Source organism: Arachis ipaensis, chromosome B8 (genome assembly GCF_059453495.1).
Source record: "Arachis ipaensis isolate K30076 ecotype BB chromosome B8, ASM5945349v1, whole genome shotgun sequence".
NCBI lineage: Eukaryota > Viridiplantae > Streptophyta > Magnoliopsida > Fabales > Fabaceae > Arachis > Arachis ipaensis.
The window spans coordinates 127,328,620-127,351,830 of NC_142443.1; the positions used below are offsets into that span (position 1 = coordinate 127,328,620).

Below are 23,211 nucleotides of genomic sequence, written 5' to 3' on the forward strand. Positions count from 1 at the left end.
CGCCGCCGTGTTTCAGAAATATCTGAGGACCAGCTACCGCGCTTGCCCCGGCCGGCGTATAAGATCGTCCAGGCCGAGTAGACCTCAAGGACAAGCACACTCCTCAGATCATTCAGGACGGAACATTTGGCGCCCACCGTGGGGCCGAGTCAAGCTAACCCCACTTATTTCTACTATATTTCTATCTCTCGAAGTTTTTTTCTTTGCAGGATTACCCTGACCATAGGTATGACCGACAACGGAGTCCCTCAGCTCACACAAGCCGACCTCATGGCCCAGATGGCTGAACTTCAAGCAGAGGTCAAGAGACTAGCCGAGCTGTCGGCACATAACAGCGCCAACAAACAGGATGAGGGCAATCCCAAAAGCTCGTCCCAGAGTGCGGCTGACTTGTTAATCGCCAACCCTCCAAAGGAGAGACTGACGTTGGATAACCCCTTCTCTGAGGAAATCACAAATTTCCAGATGCCAAAACACTTCACACTACCCTCCTCACTCGAGCCCTATAAGGGGATTGGTGACCCCCGGGCTCACATTAAGAAATTTCAGTCAATGATGTTTTTTAACGGCCCTAACAATGAACCTGTACTTTGCAGAGCTTTCCTGACTTACCTTGACGGGGCCGCTTTACTGTGGTTTTCGAAATTACCCGCAGGTTCGATCTCCTCTTTCGAAGAATTGGCAAAGTCTTTCATCGACTATTTTGCTGCGGCACGAATATACGTCCATGGATCGGATTATCTTGGCACCATTCGCCAAGGTCCTCAGGAGAGCTTGAAGGACTATCTGACCAGATTTGCAGAGGCGACAATGGAGATACCCGACCTGGACCCCGCCGTCCACCTACACGCACTTAAGGCCGGTCTCCGACCTGGAAAGTTTAGGGAAACCATCGCGATCACCAAACCACGGACGTTGGAAGAGTTCAGGGAGAGGGCGGCAGGACAAATGGAAATCGAAGAATTACGCGAGGCCAACAAAACGGAAAGAAGACCCAGGAGAGAAGAAGACCGAACATCAAGGTCGCCCCATAACAAAGACCTCGGCAAACCATTCAAACTTACTCCGAAATTTGACAATTACACCAGATTCAACACGAGAAGGGAAAGGATAATCAAAGAAATACTCAATGCCAAAATCATAAAACCTCCAGTAAGAGCAGGTAGTTATCAAGACCAGAGGTTCGTAGACAAAAGAAAATACTGTGCTTTCCACCAGAAATACGGACACACGACCGACGAATGCATAATAGCCAAAGACCTCTTGGAGAGACTTGCTCGACAAGGCCTACTAGACAAGTACATTGAAGGAAGAAAACATAAAGGGGATGATAGAGACAAGGAGGAGCGACAACCGACCCCAGTCAACAAAGAAACTAACAAATGGTCGAATAGCAGCCAACCCAAAACAGTCATAAATTGCATATCTGAAGGATTTGCCGGAGGCGGTGAAACAACATCGGCAAGGAAACGCAGTTACCGAGCTATGCTGGCCATCGAAGGGGCAGCATCACTAAACAATCAGGAGACACCAGATCTAGAAATCACTTTCAACAAAACAGACATATGTTCGGCCGCCCCACACCTAGACGATCCAGTGGTAATCTCCATCCAAATAGGCGATCTTTTGGTAAGAAAAGTCCTTTTAGACCCAGGTAGTAGCGCAGACGTTCTCTTTTATTCTACCTTCTTAAAAATGAACTTATCTAAAAAACTGATACAACCCTCATCTGGAGAACTAGTGGGGTTCTCCGGAGAGAGGGTACCAATAAAAGGGTATATATGGCTAAAAACGACAATAGGTGAAAACCCGTTATCCCGAACCCTTGATATACAATACCTGATAGTTGACTGCATTAGTCCCTATAATATTATTCTCGGGAGACCTGCTCTGAACATGTTCAGAGCAGTGATATCAACTTTTCATCTATGTGTTAAGTTTCAGGCACAAGACGGCAGGATAGCAACGATCCACTCAGACCGACAACAAGCTCGGCAGTGCTACAACTCTAGCCTAAAAAGATCGGACACGAGACAGAGGCAACACGAGGTCAAAGCAATCCAAACCAGAGAAGAAATCTTATCCCTAGCCGAACTTGACCCCCGGGGAGACGCACAGGAAAGACCCCAACCAACGGACGAACTTCAGAAAATCCAACTGACATCAAAATCAGAACAAGTAACATACATCGGTCAAGCACTCCAAGGGCAAGACAGGGCAGATCTCATCAAGTTACTACAGGCCAACTCTGACCTGTTCGCTTGGACCCCGGCCGACATGCCAGGAATCAATCCAGACGTCATCTGTCACAAACTCGCCACCAACCTGTCAAACCGACCTATAGCTCAGAGGAAAAGAAACCTCGGAGCTGAGAAGTCAAAGGCAGCCTTAGAGGAAACCACTAAACTCTTACAAGCCAATTTCATCAGGGAGATCCGCTTCACCACATGGCTCTCAAATGTGGTAATGGTAAGAAAGAACTCAGGTAAATGGCGCATGTGCGTCGATTTTACAGATTTAAATAAAGCATGCCCTAAAGATGCCTACCCTTTACCATGCATTGACAAGCTTGTCGACAACGCATCAGGTTTCGAAAGCTTAAGCTTCATGGATGCATACTCTGGGTATAATCAGATACTCATGCATCCTGAAGACCAAAGCAAAACAGCATTCATAACCGAGCATGGAAACTTTTGTTACCGAGTAATGCCATTTGGCTTAAAGAATGCAGGTGCAACCTATCAACGCTTAATGGACAAAGTCTTCCATCACCAAATAGGACGCAACATGGAAATCTACGTAGACGACATGGTCGCCAAGACCAGAAAAGAAGAATCACATTGCAAAGACCTCGGCGAGATATTCGAACAAATCCGAGCTTATAATATGAGACTAAACCCGGAAAGGTGTGCTTTTGGGGTAAAAGGAGGAAAGTTCCTTGGATTCATGCTTACCTCACGAGGAATCGAGGCGAACCCCGAGAAGTGTTCGGCAGTCCTCAATATGACGAGCCCTAAAACAGTAAAAGAAGTACAACAACTGGCCGGGAGGATAGCGGCGTTATCTCGATTTTTACCTGCGGCATCAAACCGAGCATATCACCTTTTCCAAACAATATCGAAGAACAAAAAGTTTCATTGGACAGAAGAAGGCGAGAAGGCATTCTCCGAGCTTAAAGCAATTCTATCAACACCACCCGTGCTGCAAAGACCAGAAATCGGTAAACCATTATATTTATACTTGTCTATTTCTAATTATTCTATAAGCTCGGCCCTTGTGCGTGAAACAGGGAAAACACAACAGCGTACTTCGTCAGCAGAGTCATGCAACCAGCAGAGCAACGATATCCGAGGATAGAACAACTCGCCCTAACACTGGTAATCACAGCAAGGAGACTTAGACACTACTTTCAAAGCCACACAATCATAGTGAGGACAAACCAACCACTAAGACAGATACTGATGAAGCCAGAACTGGCCGGACGCCTCACCAAATGGTCCATTGAACTTTCAGAGTTCGACATCCAGTTCCAACCTAGGTCGGCACTCAAAGCACAAGTGCTGGCCGACTTCATCTCAGAACTAACAACCAATGAACACGACAAGTCTTGGGAACTTCATGTTGACGGAGCATCAAGCCGAGAAGGAAGTGGAGCAGGGGTAATCCTCAAGGAGGGAGACAAAGTAATAGCCGAACAAGCACTCCAATTCCATTTCCCAGCCAGCAACAACCAAGCCGAATATGAAGCCCTCATTGCAGGACTCAAACTCGCCTTGAGCCTCCAAGTACGAAGCTTGACAACACATTGTGACTCCCTCCTCGTGGTCCAACAAATCCGAGGAGAATTTCAGGTAAAAGATCCCTTGCTAGAGCAATACTGGCTCATAGCAAAGGATCTTATTTCAAAATTCGACGCATTTAGCATACTGCATGTTTATAGAGGAAAAAATGTAAGAGCGGATGTACTATCCAAGCTCGGAGCCACTAGGGCAGACACACAAACATCCACACTAACACAACTCTCACTAAAAAAGCCAAGCACTAATTTATTACATGTGGAGAACATTAACCGCCTCCATGAGTGGAGGACTCCTTTCCTTGACTACATTAATACAGGCGCTATACCAAGAGACGAACTTAAACCACAACACTTCAGACAAAAGGCAAGCTTTTACATGAGCATAGAAGGAAAACTATATAGACGAGGGCTCTCACAACCTCTGCTAAAATGCTTAAGCAAAGACGAAGCAAAAGAGGTAATGGACGAAGTCCACGAGGGAGTCTGTGGAAACCACATCGGAGGACGAGCACTGGCAGCTAAGATCGTCCGAACCGGTTATTACTGGCCAACCATAAAAAGGGATTGCATAACAAAAGTCAAAACATGTGACAACTGTCAGAAACATGCAGCTATTTCCACAAAGCCAGCCGAGCTACTACATAGCATGGAGGTAAGCTGGCCATTTCACAGATGGGGGCTGGATATCCTCGGTCCATTCCCAATAGCACCGGGCCAGGTAAAATTTCTTTTAGTAGCAATCGATTATTTCTCAAAATGGATAGAGGCGCAACCATTAGCACGGATAACAGCCGAAAAGGTACGATCATTTATATGGAAAAACATTATATGCCGATTTGGAATACCCAGGGAGATAATATCTGATAATGGTAGGCAGTTCACAGATAATAAACTCGGCTCGTTTCTAAAAAACTTTTACATAAAGCATCATTTTAGCTCGGTCGAGCACCCACAAACCAATGGGCAGGCCGAGGCTGCTAACCGAGTAATATTGCAGGCAATAAAGAAAAAACTAAATGATGCAAAAGGGGAATGGGCGGAACGGATCCCAGAAATATTATGGGGATACAACACAACAATACAAACAACTACGGGCGAGACACCTTTCAAGCTAGTCTATGGGTCCGAAGCACTAATCCCCATTGAGGTTGGAGTCCCCACCCTGAGAACCGAGCTATACGACGAACAACGCAACTTACAGGCAAGGAATGCCGAACTTGATCTAGCCGAAGAGACCAGGGAGCTAGCAGCCATTAGACAAAGAGCAATAAAACAAATAATAGAAAGAAAGCACAACAAAAGGGTATTGCCGAAGACATTCACGGAAGGTGACTTAGTCCTCAGACGAACAGAGGTAGCTAGACGTCCCCCAGCTCACGGGAAGCTCGCCGCAAACTGGGAAGGTCCATTCCGAGTAAACAAGGTGCTCGGCATGGGAGCTTACCAACTGCAAACATTACAAGGCAAACCAATATCTGGAACCTGGAATATCTCTTCTTTGAAGATGTACCAATCTTAAGTTGTACAAATTGCGGATGAGGGTACTCTTTTTCCCCTTTAGAGCTTTTTCTCCCGAAAAATAGGGTTTTTGCCTAAGGAGGGTTTTAATGAGGCCTGACGCACAATATACTCTATTATCAATAATCAAATTCAATCAAACGCGTCATACTTCGTCCAAATATTCAAAAAACACAAATGATGCCGTTACCAACTATCGCACTTACTACTATAACAAAGCAAAATAACAAACACAAAACGTAAGCCGACCTAAACATGGTCGAAAACCAGTCAACAAAGTTCAAACTCGGAATATCTCGTTCCCAACTACATAAGTCAGTCTACAAAGAAAACAAATGACCAAACTAAGGGGGAGGGGGGACATTCTCATCATGCTCCTCCGCCGTCCCGTCAACAACTAACTTCCCGTTTGCTACTACCTTCGTCATATCAAGACGACCAATATCAAACTCCGGAGCCAACAGAGAAATCTGGCTTACAGCTCGGTCGAATCCATAAGAGAACATCTCCATGTTATTTTCCTCCAACTCAAGAACACGAGCCGTGAGACCACCCTTGGCGACATCATTTTCCATCACCTCAGACTGCAATAGTCGAATCTGATCTCTCAGCCGAGTTACCTCTTCCTCCGATTCCTTCGCCATCGCAACAGCACTAACAACAACATCATCTCTCTCTTTTACCGACCTCTCCAGTTCATCAATCTTAGCCTTATATGTCCTCTCAACAGCGGCAGCCTTTTCTACAACCCCCTGGTGTTCGGAGCCAATGAGCTCGGTAGTGCGACCAACACACATCAAGCGAGAACCAATGATCTACAACCATCACACCAAAATAAGAACAAAGCCCTAAAGAAAGATCAAAGTAAAATTCAAATAATGCAAACGAACCTGAACAAATTTGCCAAGACTTTCCATACCAACACGACGAGTCATAAGCATATCCCCGGGTATTGAGAGGCCCGATCAGAAAGCTCAGCAAAGTTGAACTGTTCACTCCAGAGAGAATGAGAGTTCGACCCCGCAATGAAGCCATGAAGTTTCTTCTGCCGATCAAAGGCAGGATCACTACCGCCAACGACTTCCTGGTCAGCCTCAGAAATAACCTCCAAAGATATGTCATCCCTCTTTCTTTTAAACGAAGACGCTGGACGGCTAACAGAAGAAAAGGCTTGCCCGCCACCTTCCTTATGCTCGGCGGGACCAACAGTTTTATCCTTTTTCTTGTTTAAAAAGGTCTGTAACTTCAGAGGGTCCAAGAGAGGTACTCGCCCACCTACAGGATAATCACCAACATCAGTAAAACCATACAAACAGTTATACAAATAAAAAGCAAACGAAACATTACCTATATACATTTTCAAACCCTCAACATCGCCAGAATCATAAAAACGCAGAATATCAGCAATAGACATACACTCCCCAGCAGCAACACTCTCAACCAAAAAATCCAACAAAAACTCCTCCTCTTCGCTCCGCTCAGAAGCCTCGAGAATCTGACTCGGCTCAGAGCACCAATAAAGGGGAAATTTTTCACAAAGCTCGTCATCCAGATAAAACGGATACTCTGACTCAACAGACCGGACTTTGACAAAAAGTGATTTGAAGTTTTTAAAGGAAGATTTGTAAAGAAGGAATACAGAACGACCAGGAAAGCTACTAAAACAGACCCACAAACCCTTTCGAGTACCCTTTGCTTGAAACAAAGAGAAGAACAATGTCAAAGAACAAGGGAAAGATAGATAATCCATTAAAATCTGAAAGGCACGAAGGAACGCCCAGGAGTTAGGGTGTAACTGCGAAGGAGCGCAGTTCAGTTGGGTAAGAACATCACATTCAAAGGGAGAAAACGGAAATCTCACACCAAGCTCAACCATGCATGGAGTATACATATAAAAATACAACCAATCTCCCCTTCTCTCGTAAACCCTATCATCACTAGAGCACGGGAGAAGTTCAACAGTGACCTCAGAACCCCTCCTTACGAAATCTACTCCTCTTAACTCAGAAAGGGAGTCAACACTAGTGAAGGAGGACGACCGGGTCCTAACGTCCTCATTAACCCAGTGGTAAGGATCGTCTTCCCTAACCTCTACAGCCTTTAACTTCTCTTTCAATTTCTCCCCTGCCATGGACTCACAGAAACTGTAACAGTAAAAGATAGAAAGCACTAACCTTTCGAAGACATAGCGAGATAAAACGGGAAGGAAGACGAAATAGCAGGGCGTAAGTTCCAAAAGAGGCGTTTATTGCAAGCCCACTATATTAGTGGGCAACTTAAATCCATACCCACTACAAACATGGGGAACCAAAACGACATCAACATACAATAAAAGCGACACAGTTTTCCAAAACACAAAAACCCAAAAAAACACCTTCGACACAACAAGCAGGCCCACCAAGCATTTACCGTGCAAAAGGAGAAACCAAATATTCAAAACACTCAAAAAGCTCCACTGCCGTGCCTATACGCAACACCAGCCGAGCTTGGGGGCTATGATGTGTACGACATTCTCGGAACTAAAACCGACCTATAATCTCGGCCGCAGTATCCTCAGGCTGAGTCAGCCTCATCTTCTAAGGATGGCCCATAACAACAGAATCCACTAAACTGAATGGGCGGTAACTCCTCTCAACAGAAAGATACTAATAACAACTCTAGACCGTAAACATCGGGGCCACTCCACCCTACTCGCCTATAAAATACAAAGAAACGTAACCCACAGGATAGACCTCTCTCTCACTCCTGATTATTATATTTCCCTTTCTATAATAAACGCATATTCTTACTTGAGCGTCGGAGTACTTTTTGCAGGTACTCCCGCCGCCGTGTTTCAGAAATATCTGAGGACCAGCTACCGCGCTTGCCCCGGCCGGCGTATAAGATCGTCCAGGCCGAGTAGACCTCAAGGACAAGCACACTCCTCAGATCATTCAGGACGGAACAATATCTAAATTATGATATTAAATAATAAAAAATAAAAAAAATAAAAAGATAAAAATTGACATAAAAAATAAATTGAAATTAAAAAAATAAAAATAAAAAATAAAGAGATAGGTTGAAATTAAATATAAAGATAATCATTTTACTTTTTATTCAATTTCTTAATACAACAAAAAAGAGGTTCTTTAATTTAATTGGTCAACAGCATAGTTTGAAAATTAAATAAAATAGACTCCTCAACCTTCTATCTAATTTTCCGTGCAATAAGAAAAAGACTCACTCAACTTTATTTGTTCACACAATGATTTTATCATGAAACAAAAAAAGTATTTTGACACTCTTCTAATCACTGAATATGACGACTACAATAGTTTATGAGATATTTATAACCTCTTATTAGGCTAAAACTAAAAAAATCTTAAACCCACAAATATAAAGTCCAATTTAGTAACTAAATAAACAAAATCAAAATATATCAAATTAAATTGAACATTTAAAAAAAATAAATTAATAACTTTTAAATAATACTTGAACTCTTCATATCACGAACATTTGAAGCACGTATTATTTTTCCCCTTCAAAAAAGATTTATCCTCAATTCTTGTAGCTGAAAAATAGTGTATAAAAAGAATAAATAAAAGAAAGATAATTTCTGTATTTTTCTTTTTTTTATTTTTTCTTTTTTATTTTTTTTCAAATTGAATAAAAAAGATACATTAAAATTAAAAAGGTAAACAAAAGGGATAGATTGAAATTAAATACAAAGATAATCACTCTATTTTCTACCCACTTTTTTTATGGAACAAGAAAGAGACTTCTCAACCTGACTTGTCCACATCATAGTTTGAGAATTGAATCGAAGGGACTCCTCGATCAACCTTCTACCCAATTTTCCGATGCAACTAAGAGATGGACTCACAATTTCAATTGTCCACATTATGGTTTTATTACCAAATCAAAAGGGAAATTTTCACACCTCTAATATCTAAATTACGACTACAATAACTTATAAAGTACTTATAATCTCTTATTATGTTAAGAGTTGTTGAGTTAAGAAATTAACTAAATTAATTAGTGATGACAAACATTATTTTTGGGCAAAATAAATAATTAGTGTTGATTAATTATATTTACTTATTACTAATTATTTATTGTTGCAGGCCAAATTTCAATAGCCCAAATGGAACAAAAAGCAATCAACAAAATGTTGGGCTGAAAGCAAAATTAAGAGCCCAAGAAAAAGCAAAGAAAGAAGCCAAAGAAATCAAATCGGACCAAGCATACCAATACCCGATCCAAGCCCGATCTGGTTTCAGAAAAGCAAATCCCTCTCTTTTGCTTAACCAAAAGCAACGTTCATCTCTCTCTGACCAAGTCAAATCAGCTTCAGAAAAGTAAGAACGAGAAAGAGAGAGAGAGAGCTTCTTCACCAAGATAAGTCACCAAAGAAGCAAGAAAGAGAAACTAAGCTTGAAAGGCAGAAGTCATCTCAACAAATACAAACCAAATCAAGCTTAGGTTATAGGTAAATCTTTTCCTCATACATGCAACTCGGTGTCATCTCTTCTTCCCAACTCTCTGCTCTATCCGAAATGGGATACAAGGGAAAGAGGATTTCTGTTCTTCCCTGCTGTGTATCTACGGTCTTAAACAAGACTTGGGGACTAAGTTGGTTTTCAAGGGCTCAGATCAAGTTGACCTTTGGAAGATTTCTATGGTTGCTGTTTCATGGCTTTCGGTCAAGATGAGGAAGTCAGAGGGAAAGTTTCTTCTCTAAGGATTAAGGTGAAAAAGTGATTATGTGGGTTGGTGAAGCTCAAGGCTCAAGGTGTTGACCTTGGAAGAAGAACCAAGCAACATGCAAGGAGATAAAAGAAGCTTGCTGTTCATTCAGAAGGCAAGGAGAAAAAAACAGAGTGTGAGAACAGTTCTGAAAGGAAGTTCCTCTACTTGGATAATGCTTTCTTTCAAAGAAGCATTCGGCCAATACTGAAGAACTTAAGCTAAGGTTTGCGAATCTGGTTTTGCACATAGCAAAGAGGCTGCTGATGAAGTCAATCTCCTTCATGTTTTACTGATTGTAATGTGCTTTTCTAAGTTTATCTTTCTGTAATTTCTTGAGAGAAAAGGCATTGTGAGAAAGCTTAAGAAAAAGCCATGAGTGAAAAAAAGGCTGAGAGATACACTTGAGAGAAAAGCCTAGAGTTATTTTCTGATTTCTTTAGGTTGATTAAGTGTCTTGTATCTTGTACCTGTAAGGTATCCCTTTCTTAGTTGGGTTAGCACTAAGAGGAATAGTTAGGTATTAGCATAGCCAATGTCAAGTTAGGTTAGAACTTGAATGTGAAAGGATTGGGTCAATCCTGTGAAATTGGTGTATGTAATACTGTTAACTATAGTGAAATTCTTCCATAGTTGTGGAGGAGACTGGACGTAGGTTGCATAGCACAAGGCAACCGAACCAGGATACATGCTGGTGTTAGCTTTTCTCTTCTCTGCTGTGTTCTGTTTTCTGATATTCATGAGACAAAAATAAATTGTCTCATAAATTTCCGCTGCTGAGTACAAACAGAATAAGAATTGAAAGTTTGTTTAAAAAGGATAATAACAGCAACTTAAAAGGAAGGCATAGATTCAACCCCCCTTCTCTAAGCCTACCACAACCTTCAAGAGTACTGCTACACATATAAGTCTTTTTGGCATACAAGTTATACAAGTCACTTACATAACGTGCACGCGTTCCTTCTCCTCCTCCTCCTCTTATTCCTTCTTCTTCTCCTTATCTGTGTTTCTCTTCCTTTTTCTTTGCATGTTTCATCTTCATCGTCGTTTTCTTTATTATTGTTGTTGTTGCTGCATTTTTTTTCCTCCTCTTTTTTCTATTGATTTTGCAACAATATGTATTTTTTTCTTCTTTGTTTGAATTTTTCCTCCCAAGAAAAATTATGAGAATATGAAATAAGAAAATGAAGAAGAAGAAGTGGCAGAAGATGAGGAGGAGGAAGATGAAGAATTTTGAATTATGCAGAACTTATCAGCACACATACACAGAAAATTCTTAAACAATACACTTGAATATTTTCGTGTTACACCCAAATATCTTTGTATTACCCAAATTTGCTGCAAATACAGAAAAATATTTCCTCTAATGCTGCATTTTTTCTTCTTTTTTTTCTTATTTTTTTCTTTTAGTTGAATGAACGTAAGTTCATCATCTTCCAAGTAATTTTGCAGCATTATGTGTGTTTTTCTTCTTCTTTGTTTGATTTTTTTTTTGTTTTTATTCTTGTTAAAAGAGTAAAACAAAAAAAAATTTGAGAAGGTAAAATAAAAAGAAAAAGATGAATAAGAAAAGAAGAAGAAGATGGTGATGATGATGGAAAAAAAGAAGCAGCTGAAGATAAAAAAGAGGAAGAGGAAGAGTTTTAAATTATGTAGAACTTATTAGTATATATACACCAAAAATTCTTAAACAATACACTCGAATATCTTCGTGTTATACCCAAATTTGCTGCAAATACAGAAAAATGTTTCCTCTAGTGCTGCATTATTTTTTCTTCTTCTTTTCTTCCTTATTTCTTTCTTTCTTTCAGTTAAATGAATGCAAGTTCATCATTTTTTAAGTAATTTTGCAGCATTATGTGCTTCTTCTTTGTTTGATTTTTTTGTTTTTATTCTTGTTAAAAGTGTAAAACAAGAAGAAACTAAGAAGAAGAAGAAGAAGAAGATGATGATGATGATGATGATGATGATGATGATGATGATGATGATGATGATGATGATGATGATGATGAGAATGAGGGAGAAGAAGAGTTTTGAATTATGCAGAATTTATCAGCAACATACACAAAAAATTCTTAACAATACACTCAAATATCTTCGTGTTACACCCAAATTTGCTACAAATACAGAAAAATATTTTCTTTAATGCAGAAGTTTTACATTACATTCAATTTAAACCATCAACGATGAAATATTATTCACCTACAAAATCATAAACTACTAACGAAAAAATTAACTAGAATTGAACCACACCTCAGTCACTTGATTGGATTTAAAACAATAATAATTTTCGTTCTAGTTTAATTGATAATCTAAACTTGAATTATTCATTATTTTCAACAATAATATAACTGATGATAGAGGAGAAGGAGGAAAAAGAAGGAGGAGAAGAAATTCCAATGAAAAAAAAAGAGGAAGAAGAGGAGGAGGACATGGTATTGGTGACGATGATAACGAAAGAAAGAAAAAAAACGTACAGCAATGACACGAAGAAGAACGTACGCACGTAAATATAAATAACTTGTATAAAAAATGACTTGTATGCAGAAAATAACTCTTATGTTAAAATAAAAGAAACCCTAAACCCATAATATAAGATCTAATTTAGTAACTAAATAAATAAAATCAAAATAAATCAAATTAAATTAAATATTTTAAAAATATAAATTAATAATTTTTAATTAATACTTAATTTTTTTATATCACGAATTTAAAACACGTGTCACATAGGTCAACAGTATAAAATCTTGAAGCTCACCATTCAAGAAATTGATAATAAACAATCGAAGTGTTCGGCTAAAATGGACACTTGAATATGAGAAAATCAATCATAATATGCTCTATGTGGCTACATGGAACACTTTGACAATTGTACTAAAGATATGGATGGTCATCTTCTAAAAAGGCATAATTACTAAAATTAAAAGCATAAATACTTAAAATGATTGTAAGAAATTTTAGATTAAATATTTTAATCTCTAACAAGTTTTTATTATTTAAAAATTACTCTGGTCAGATAATTTTTTTTCATCGTTTTTAATTAAAATTTTAATATGGGTTGAATAAATAAATTTTTAATAAATTTTATTACAAGATAAGTAAATCCCAAAAAATATACTCTAAGATAAATGAGTCTTCTTTTAAAGTAATAGAGATGTAATGAAATCACTTATTCCAAAAGTTTAAGTTGATAGGAGAAAGTAATATTATTAATTGTTATATTACTCATCTTCAAACAAGAGTCTCTTTTAGATTTGTTGGATTTTTTTACATAGATTTTCAAAAGAAACATTTTTTTTTTCACTTTTGAAGTTTACTAATGATTGAACTCTTGACCTTTTGGACATAGAACTTTGATACTATGTCATGAAATCACTCATCCCAAAAGTTTAAGCTGATAAGAGAAGACAACATTAATAGTTATATTTTTAATATGAGGGACCAATTTATTTGACTAAAGTGATTTTTGAGGACTTCAAAAAAAATTTTGTTTAAGTATTAAAATGAAAAAAAATATTATTTATATACTAAAATTAGCTACTAAAATAAGTTATTAAAATCAGTCACTAATTCACTATATGTATCTGTATATAAATACATATGTAGTTTAATTTATTTTAATATATATTTTATATTCTAATGTGTATTCTATCTTAGTGTCTGATTTTAGTATATACCTAACAAAATTATTTAAAATATCCAATAAAAACTTTCCTACGATTAATTTAGATATTTATCTAATTTAAAATAAATAATTTATGTGGAATTTTTATTTTTAATATTGGGACGAAATTGGTGTAATCCACCAAAATGCCAAAAAATTGTGTTTGACGCCGTTGTGGGAATTTCTGATGGCTATAAGAAAATGTTACTATCATTTTTCCATCCACGTCACTATCGTCACAAAACATTAATGATGTTTTCTGTGCATGGCTAACACGTGGCTGACGGACTCTCTTTTTTCAGCGTGAAATTTTTTCACCCTAGTAACTATCTTTTTTTTACCATTTTTTTTCTCTTCCCAGTTTCATAAAACGACTCTCTTCCATCATTGTCATTCTTATTCCACCAAAAATAAGCAAACCTATCAAAAACAAACAAAGCGATAGTACTATCTCATCAGTCACCACAACTAAATCAAAGCCATTCAGATAAATACTTGTATGTGTTAGTTATTGTTTTTTTGAACTGAAAGTGAATTTTAATTTTTTTAAAAAAAATTAGTGTAAGGTTTTGTAATTTTTTTAGGTTATTTTGTTATTGATTAACAGTAAGTTAATTAATTGTTAGCTAGTAGTAGTACCGGGTTAGTACAGGTGTTAGTTAGTGTTAGGATTAGTTTTAGTAAATTAATTATTGTTAGTGACTTAGTGTTAGTGTTAACGTTAAAGTTAGTGTTATTTAAAATAGCTGTTTTTAAAAATAAGATTATTTATGTATTAAATTATTAATAGTTGATTTTATTAATGTTTGGTCTTTTTTTAAAAAATATTTTTACTTTATAATTCATTTATTATTTTATTAATTAAAAAAGAATTATTTAATAATTTTCAAAAAATTTTTTACATAAAACATTAGTTTCAATGATTATTAATTTATATTTTAGTTTTTCTTAAAATATTTAATTAAATATGAATCATTATTGAAAAAAGTATTAAAAAATAGAATTATTTAATAATTATTTTAATTTTTTATTTTACATAAAACATTAGTTTCAATTATTATTAATTTATGTTTTTAGTGATGTTAGTTTTGGTTAAAATATCTTCTAATTAAATCTGAACTATTATTAGAAAATAGAATTAATTATAGTGACGTTACTTTTTTATTATTATTATTATTATTATTATTATTATTATTATTATTATTATTATTATTATTATTAATTTTTAGGATATATTAATTTTGGTTTTATTTAGAATATTTTTAAATAAAGAAAAACAGAATTATTAACATTAACAATTAGGATAGATATATTTATAATAAAATATCATTCATTTCAAATATTCTTTAGAAAAATATTTTTATTATTCATATGTTCTTTTTAATATAGAGTTTAGAAAAGAGAAAGATAGAAAAACGTGACATCATATGTGCTGAAAATCATATTGTAAAATATCTTCGATATTCTATATATGTAAGTAATTTTTGTGTTTATTATAGTAGTTAATATAATTAGTAGTTTATTTAGTAATCATCAATTATTAGATATGTAATAATAATTCAGTAAGTGTTGAATATAATAGTAGTCATGAGGTTATAGTGATTTACTATTAATTATTATTTTTTGTTTTCAGGGCTCAAGAAATTTGCACATGAGACATTTACGCCAAATAGACTCATATGATAAAAGAGTGGAAGAACAACTGACAGCAAGCGGGTTCTATTATGTATCTCAAATTAGGAGGATTGTGTCTCATAGGCCGACTGTAGACGCACTGGTTGAAAGGTGGCGTTCTGAAATGCACACGTTTCATTTTTCACACAGCGAGTGCACAATCACTTTGGAGGACATCGCAATGATTTTTGGACTCCGAACTAATGGTTTGCTGGTGACTGGATCAACTGATCACAGTACCAGTGGGTTAGAAAACGAGTGTTTGGCCCAAAAATAAGAATTGGGGCGTAGAACATGCAGTATAGATCTCACAATGGTTAAATAGTTCTGTGTGTGTCTTGACAGGTGAATATATCGACAACTATCAACCATCCGACCAGTATATGAATTGGTATATTGGTAAATTCGGTGATCACCTACGGCTTTCCGAACTTGCTGAGCAAGAGGAAGAAGAGCAGCAAAGCAACCACATCAGCAAGAACAACCACCTCAACAGCAAGGACCACCTCGGCAAGAACAACCACTAGTTTCGCAACCATATGTATACGCACAGGGACGGATTTATTGCTATAGCTGTGGGGCAAGCGCTCCACTACAATTTGAAATTTTATTGAGTAGTATATAATAATAATATTTATTTGCTCCCACTAAATTATTTAATTTGACTCCACAATAATTTTTTATTCAATTTTAGACAATTGATAATCAATTTGAGAACATCATATTAGATGTCCATTATAATGATTAATTTTCAAATTTAAATAAGATTGATATTCTTTTTTAAAAATCGATTCGAAAGAATATTATCTATCCATTTGTGTTTTTTCTTTTAAAATTAGCTTTAGTTTTTTTTCATACTACACTAATTAAATGAACTTTTTCAACTATGAATATTATCAAAAGCTAATTGTATGAAAGTTGAATTTTAAATGATTGTTTAACAATATATATATATATATATATATATATATATATAAGACATTTTGATTATATTGTCAAGATTTTAAAATATGAAATATAAAAATTTAAATTTTAAATTATATATTATTATTATTTAAATTACTATTTTAGTATTTTAATTTATAATTAGATATTTTGAAACTTAATCATATTTTATAATAATAAAATATAATTATAACAACAATTATACTATGTATACATAAAATAATCAACTTCTTCTTATGGCTTGATCTGCTTGGGCACCGAGGTAAGGCCTATATATAGAAAGTGTAATCAATCACGTCGTGCTAACTCAACTCATAAGTCATTCTCCCAAAGCATTCATTCTAAACCTGGTGACTAATTTAGCAAAAAGATGAGTAAATTCCTCCCGGATAAAGCCCAATAAGGGTAGAATTGCCACTTTTAGAATTGGCTCTAATTGGAAGACCGTGGACTAAGAACAATAAAGCATGAGTTGGGGGTCGAAACTAGAGAGTGATTCTGCGTTGCTGACCTTTTCGGGACGGACGGATTAGGCAGCTTTGTACAGAATAAATCTTAAAATATAAATTTTAAAATATAAAATATACATTAAAAATAAGTTAAATAATATATGTATTTAAACACAAATTTATAGTAGATAAGTTGATAATTAATTTTTTATGTAAACATAATATTTTTATATAAAAATTATTATGTTATATATATTTTGCCCCTACTATCAAAATTTTTTAGATCTGTCACTTAATGTAGAAGATGCAAAGTGGTTCATCATTCAATGCTTCTCAGGCTATGTTTCCTCTACCTCCACCACTTTCACAACTATCACAATTACCGCCCGTACTTTCACACATCGTTGATCATGATCCTGAGCAGCGATATGAGAATGACCACAGGGTGAATAGTGGGTACCTCGACAAAGATTTTATTTGATTGTATTTTTTATTGATTATTGTTTAGATTTTCAAGTAATGTTGTATATTTATTAGGGGAGTTCTACGATGGCTAGACATAGGTTGACTTACCATGGCTAAGGTTTGACTTGCAAATAATATCTTTACACGTGGCATAGGAAATCTCCATGGAAGAGTGTAATCACCTTGCATCGTAGGGAATTTTAGCCAACGCCGGTCATAATGAGGCGCAGCATTAGCTTGTCTTTTTTGACATAGGTTGCTGCTTTGCTAGCGGGTCTTTTTCAAAATTTTATTTTGACCTTAGCTAAGAAGACATATTATATAGTAGTCTTCGATGCTTAATATATTTTCATTTCTTCCTTTTTTTTTTTCATATTGATGGTTCATAAAAGATCCATACAAGTAAATAAGTGATGAACATCCATGAAAGGATCGGTCGAAATATAGCTTAAATGCTTGTTAAGTTATGAAAAAAAAAAAAACTTGAGACTGAGACTAAAAAATCCACACTCACGAAGGAATGAACACTATCTTATAAAGTAAAAGTCTGAAAAAATTTGCTGTTTCTGCAAAATGAGCATAGAGAAACCCTAAAATCCTTTGGCTTTGAAATGCAACTCTTATTTTGCAAGGAGAACCGTTTGAAAGGTTAGTACTCCATTTTCTTCAAAATCGCTGCTTCAATAGAGCCAAGCCAACAAATTCTTTAGTGTGTCCAACAAACCCTCTATTTTAAGACAAGAAATCAATTGACTTCTCAATTGTATATAATAACATTAATATCTCTTATATTAACATCAGTTGTATAATTGGGTATTTTATATACCTTCTTCATATTTAAATATTTAATAAAAGGATTCCTGTTACGAAAAAAAAATCATGTATTACTTTTAAAAATTATTTAATCTTAGTTGATTTTAATATTTTAATATTAAAAAGACTTAATTATAAAATAAATTAGCTGAAATGGGATTCTTAGATTTTTTTATCACATTTTTTATCTCTTAAAAAAATTCTTTATCATTGAAAAATTTTTAAGATGAGCATAGAAATAAGAGGGTTAAAAGAGTGAATATTGCCACTTTCAATTTAGAAAATAGTACTCTTAATATAATGTTCGTTTGTAGTCAAATTTTATAATTTAAAGGTGACATTATTAATTAATTTTTTTTGTCAAGTGTTATTAATTAATTTAGAAATGATAATATTTATTCTATCAAAATAATAAGGATCAGGCTGCAAAATGCATCGGCCAAGCCAAATTTGTTTTACAACCTTTAATACAGGCCTAAAAGGCCCAAAAGTTTATCAACAAAAATAAAATGTAAAAAAAAGGTCTTGAGAGAGAAAGGAAAAAGAAAAAAACTGTGTAGAACTCTAGAGAGGGTGAAGTCACAGTGAGTTCTCAATTTGCATTACTCCTCATTCTTGTTCCATTCATTGCACTTTGTGTTTGTAGACGGAAAGCTACCTCATTTATGATCTCTCCTCACTTTCCTCGAACCAAAGATATTTATGTGTTCACTTTTTAATACATTTTTTGCAAAAAAACAAAAAAAACATTTAATTCATTTGCCTAACGTCAATTCTTTTTTTCTTTGCAATGCTATATCTTTAGTAATGAAAAATTTTAAACAACTCTAACGGACAAAAAAATAAAAATCTTCAAAAATAGATCCAACAGTCCATCTTAACGGCTCACTTTATAACAAACGTTCAGTTAATAATTTGGCACGTAATACATACATATTTATATTTCAATCCCAACCAAAGCCAATTATTCAATTATTGAAAGACCGGTCACAACTCTATTTAAGTAACAAATATCACGTCATTCTGATACCACTCCACCTATCTTATGCCCAATCTACCAGCATCGCAAAGAGTACGAGGCGTGCAAGACGCCTGATTTGGACAGTCTCATGCTAAGATTCACCTGCATCGTAATGGTGTGTTAATGTTACGCGCGGTGCTGGCACTTTTTGACCGTGAAGGCATGTTGAAAAGTTTGTCAGATAAATTTTTTTTATTACATGGGCTAAGCCTGGTTCACGAAAAAAGAATAAAACAAAAATATTTAGATTGTCCAAAAGAGAAAAAGAATTACAGTTATTTTTTATATGAAAAGAGTCCGGCTTAAGTAATAAAAAAAAAGACTTTTAAGAATAATTTAAAAAAAGACCAAAATACTATTATATGAGTAATTTCTATTGTTTGATTGTATTATAATTTAAAAATTTGAATTTTATTTTTTGATAGTAAAATATCATTAGTTTATTTTAGGATACTAATATACTCTTTAATTTTGACAAAAAAAACCTTTCGTAATGAATTTCAAGAACAGCGGAAAACTAAGGTCGATTAATTGCAAGGTTTTAGAAATTGAATCAGTCATCCAATCATTCTAATTATTGGTTCATTAGTTCATTAGTCCAATGAATCCAACCGTAGTCCAATCGAAAAACTGTTTTATAATAAAAAATAAATAAATAAACACCTTAAAACATAATTAGTTCTTTATGCACTAACTTTCTTCTTTTTTCTTTTAGTTCCTTATTTCTTTTTTTAATCCAAACAAAGATTCAACAACAAAAATTCAACAATAATAAAAATTCTATTATTCATTTTATTAAGCTCAAAACAAGATCTAGCTTAACAAAATTCAATAAATAAATTCAGTTTAATGTAGCAGAGAAGACTCAATCATATAAATAAAAGCTCATGCTTTTATATTGAACAAATAAAAGCTCATGGTTTAGCATAATTTTAACAAAAATTAGCGATATTTTAATTTTTAACCGACAGCAGACTGATCACACTTAAGAAACTACACTAGCAATGCCACATCACATCACACCACACACACACAATTTATATATGATTCCAACCAAATTTGGAAAACCAGATCTCTTAGCAGCAATAGATAGAGGTCCTTGTAAAATAGCACCATTAGTAGTGATATTATGTTTTCAAAGACATAATACCATAAGCATGAAGCAAATTCTTATGGAAATAATCAAATTTTAAAAGGTTGAATAATAGACTAGAATCAACTTTGCCAAGATATGCAGGATCTCACTTGGAACATATCTCTGTCCCATTACATTGACAAGCTGCGAGAGTCTCATTCTAATCCCTTCACAATCACATATCTCAAAAGAATTTTTGTTCAGCATCCACAAGAAAAACCAGATATTGATACACGTCCTTTTTCCATTCAGAGTGCACATAGGAAAGATGAATTACTTTCACTTTAAATCGGTTAAAATTAAATTCACCAAATACTGACTGCCGAATGCTTTTTCTATCAAGGCATAGTTCAAGTGTCCGTAGAAGGTATTCCCTAGAAGGCATTAGATTCTACAGCCTTCATAATAGTATCTGGAACTGTTGAATTCCAAACCCAGCAGATAGCATGTTTTCAACTTCAGGACATAAATCCAATTACATAGCCAAAGCTAAAGAACAAATATGGAAGTAAAATTTAACAAAATTTTATACTTTGGCAGGAGTCCGATTTGAATAAACAAACCATTTTCTCATTTGATGAATTTATATTTTTTCATATGATTCGGAGAGGAACGAAGTTAATCATTCAAGAAGTTAATCATTCAACAATTCAATCTGAGTAGCGCTAGCAGTAGCAAAATCCTAAACCGAAGAACAAAGAATCAATAATGAAAAATTCAAAAAAAAAAAAAAAAAAGCAATCTAAGTAGCACTAGCAAAATCCTAAACCTTTGTTCTCGCATCTGAACAGACCATTACAAATACGAAGAACAAGCCCTAACAGTGAGCACTGACCTTCGATCTGAGCAGCAGACAATGACGGCGATCAGTTGAGCGCGACGGCAACCAGACGACTGCAAGCAGACGAAGACCAGACGACGACCACTGTTATCCTTCTTCTTCACTTCACCACTGACGACTCACGAGAGCACTCTGCCAGTTCGAACGAGAAGCAAGGGGGCAGAACTTCAATCCGCAAAGAAAAAGGGATTCAATGGCTTTATTGACGGAAGATGCCGACCAGACGACGGCGAGAAGATGATGAGTTGACGACGACACCGAGAAATTGAATACGAGGGTTGGACCGAGCTCGCGGAAGAAGAGAGAAATGGTTATACGGACGGACGGCGACCGAGCTCGACGGATGCACGGCGGCAGTGGCTCGAAGAGAGGCTAGTGTTGGAGAAGGGGGATTTAGAGTTCTGGTGGAGGCTGAGAGGAATGAGAATAAGAGGCATCAGGCTAAGCCAAATTTGCCAAAAACGACAACGTTTTCTTCAAACCGGCCGGTTCCCAATTCGGTGGTTTTCCACTGGTTTTTGAAGCAGTAGTTTTAGAAAGTTAATTGGACCGTAATTACTGTCGATTCACGATAAACCGATTAGATCGACCGATCAAGTCCGATTTTCTAATCCATAATTAATTGTAGGGGTGCAATATTGTGAAAATTTTGGTTATAAAATTATATTGATATCTATTTTATGGGTGTGTCTAAAATCAACTCAAATGTTTTGGACTTATCTGATGCATTATATAATTTGAAGCATTAGATTAGATTGATAATAGATCTAATAGTTTATATTTAATTTATAAATGAATTATTAAAAATTACAGTAAAAAATAACAAGTCTTTGATATTTTAAAATTGGCCCATATAAAATTTGAGTAACAAGCCTTCGTTTCAGATGCTTGCTGTCGCTTCTTCCCCTTCGTGAGGACCTCTTCCTCACTAGGAACCTCATGCTTGCTGCCGCTTCTTCCTCTTCGTGAGGACCTGCCGCTTCTTCCTCTACTGTCTTCCTCACCAGGTACTTTCCCGTTTCAACGCAATTTTTCGATTTCATCAAAATTTCCTTGAACTTGTGTCGGACGCGATGCCTCTTCAGTTCTACCAGGATTCTCCTCGACGCCATTATCAAGAAGATTTTCATTAGCACAAGTTAATCTTCAAGGTTTTACACTTTGGCAATTTCAATTCTGTGCATTTTACAATTAACGAATGTTGATGATGATGATTGTTTTGTTTTGATGTGTGATTTGGTGAATTTTATTTAATCTGCCACCAGCTTCATGGTGCTCATGTTCCTCAATTTATTCTGCTGCACCGCACTCCTCTTCGAGTAAGAATTGGGATTTAGGGTTTGCTTGTGCACCCATCTTCTACGGTATCCCTTTTCAACTCAATGGAAGTTGTAAACTTATTTCTTTTAATTTTCTCTTTTCATCATTCAAAGTTTCATCATCATTTAAAGTTTCATCATATACTTCTGTTATTTAGATTAATCATAGTACTGGGTTTTCTGTTATTTAAATTTCAAAAAATTGGATTCTTTTAGTGCTTTTTATTGTAAGATTTTTATATCTTGATTTAGAAATACTGAAGATGAGTGGACAGATATTTACTTTTGTATATTATAATTTGTTGTCCAATATTAGTTATATTTTATTAATTTGTATAGATTTTTAAACTGAAGCAATCTATGAAAATACATGATAAGCTGTTTTCTTGTCTTCTTTCTTTTCTTTTCTTTTTTTACTTTTTCCTCTCTTTTTTAATATCCTGTATATGAATATTTACTAAAATTTTAATTATATCTTAGCTCCCTTATTGATGAATCTATGTGCCAATTAATGATATTTGTGTAAGATTTTTATTGCTGCTGTGCATTTTGAATAATTTTTATTCTTGTCAACACATGTCTTGATTCTTGAAGTATGCTTCAGCTAGATGTTAGATCAATGGTGTTTTATAGAGTTACTTTTCAAATTGAAAGTCTTCATTTTTCTCACTTTCAACATTTCTTTGTTTTTGGTATACTGATTTCTTGTTCTGCGTTATTCACATTGTCCTAAAGCCTGTAAACTTCACCTTATTCCTGATGTGTAGTATGTGATTATTATACTAAAAGGGTCGGTGCCTATAACTTTTGGTGGGAATGAGCAGCCTGCCGCCTATAGTGAAT

The 23,211-nt window shown here is 35.4% G+C and overlaps 2 protein-coding genes across 2 annotated transcripts; one reads left to right on the forward strand and one right to left on the reverse strand.

The window, feature by feature from the left end:
- Positions 1 to 228: 228 nt before the first annotated feature.
- LOC148549795 (uncharacterized) lies at positions 229 to 3,357 on the forward strand. The gene has a single exon (XM_088495786.1). The coding sequence runs from the start codon at positions 229 to 231 to the stop codon at positions 3,355 to 3,357; it is 3,129 nt and encodes a 1,042-aa protein (XP_088351912.1).
- A 2,304-nt stretch (positions 3,358 to 5,661) lies between these two features.
- LOC148549796 (uncharacterized) lies at positions 5,662 to 6,258 on the reverse strand. The gene is made up of 2 exons (XM_088495787.1): positions 6,208 to 6,258; positions 5,662 to 6,132 (listed from the first exon to the last, which is right to left on the reverse strand). Exons 1-2 carry the CDS (start codon positions 6,256 to 6,258, stop codon positions 5,662 to 5,664), a joined length of 522 nt encoding a protein of 173 aa, XP_088351913.1.
- Between the last annotated feature and the right edge of the window lie 16,953 nt (positions 6,259 to 23,211).

Excerpts from the sequence above, each read along its gene's own strand:
- LOC148549795 (XM_088495786.1), top strand. The coding sequence starts at position 229 with ATGACCGACAACGGAGTCCCTCAGCTCACACAAGCCGACCTCATGGCC.
- LOC148549796 (XM_088495787.1), bottom strand. The coding sequence starts at position 6,258 with ATGCTTATGACTCGTCGTGTTGGTATGGAAAGTCTTGGCAAATTTGTT. Across the intron at positions 6,133-6,207 it reads GTCTTGGCAAATTTGTTCAG|ATCATTGGTTCTCGCTTGAT; the intron begins GTTCGTTTGCAT and ends TGATGGTTGTAG.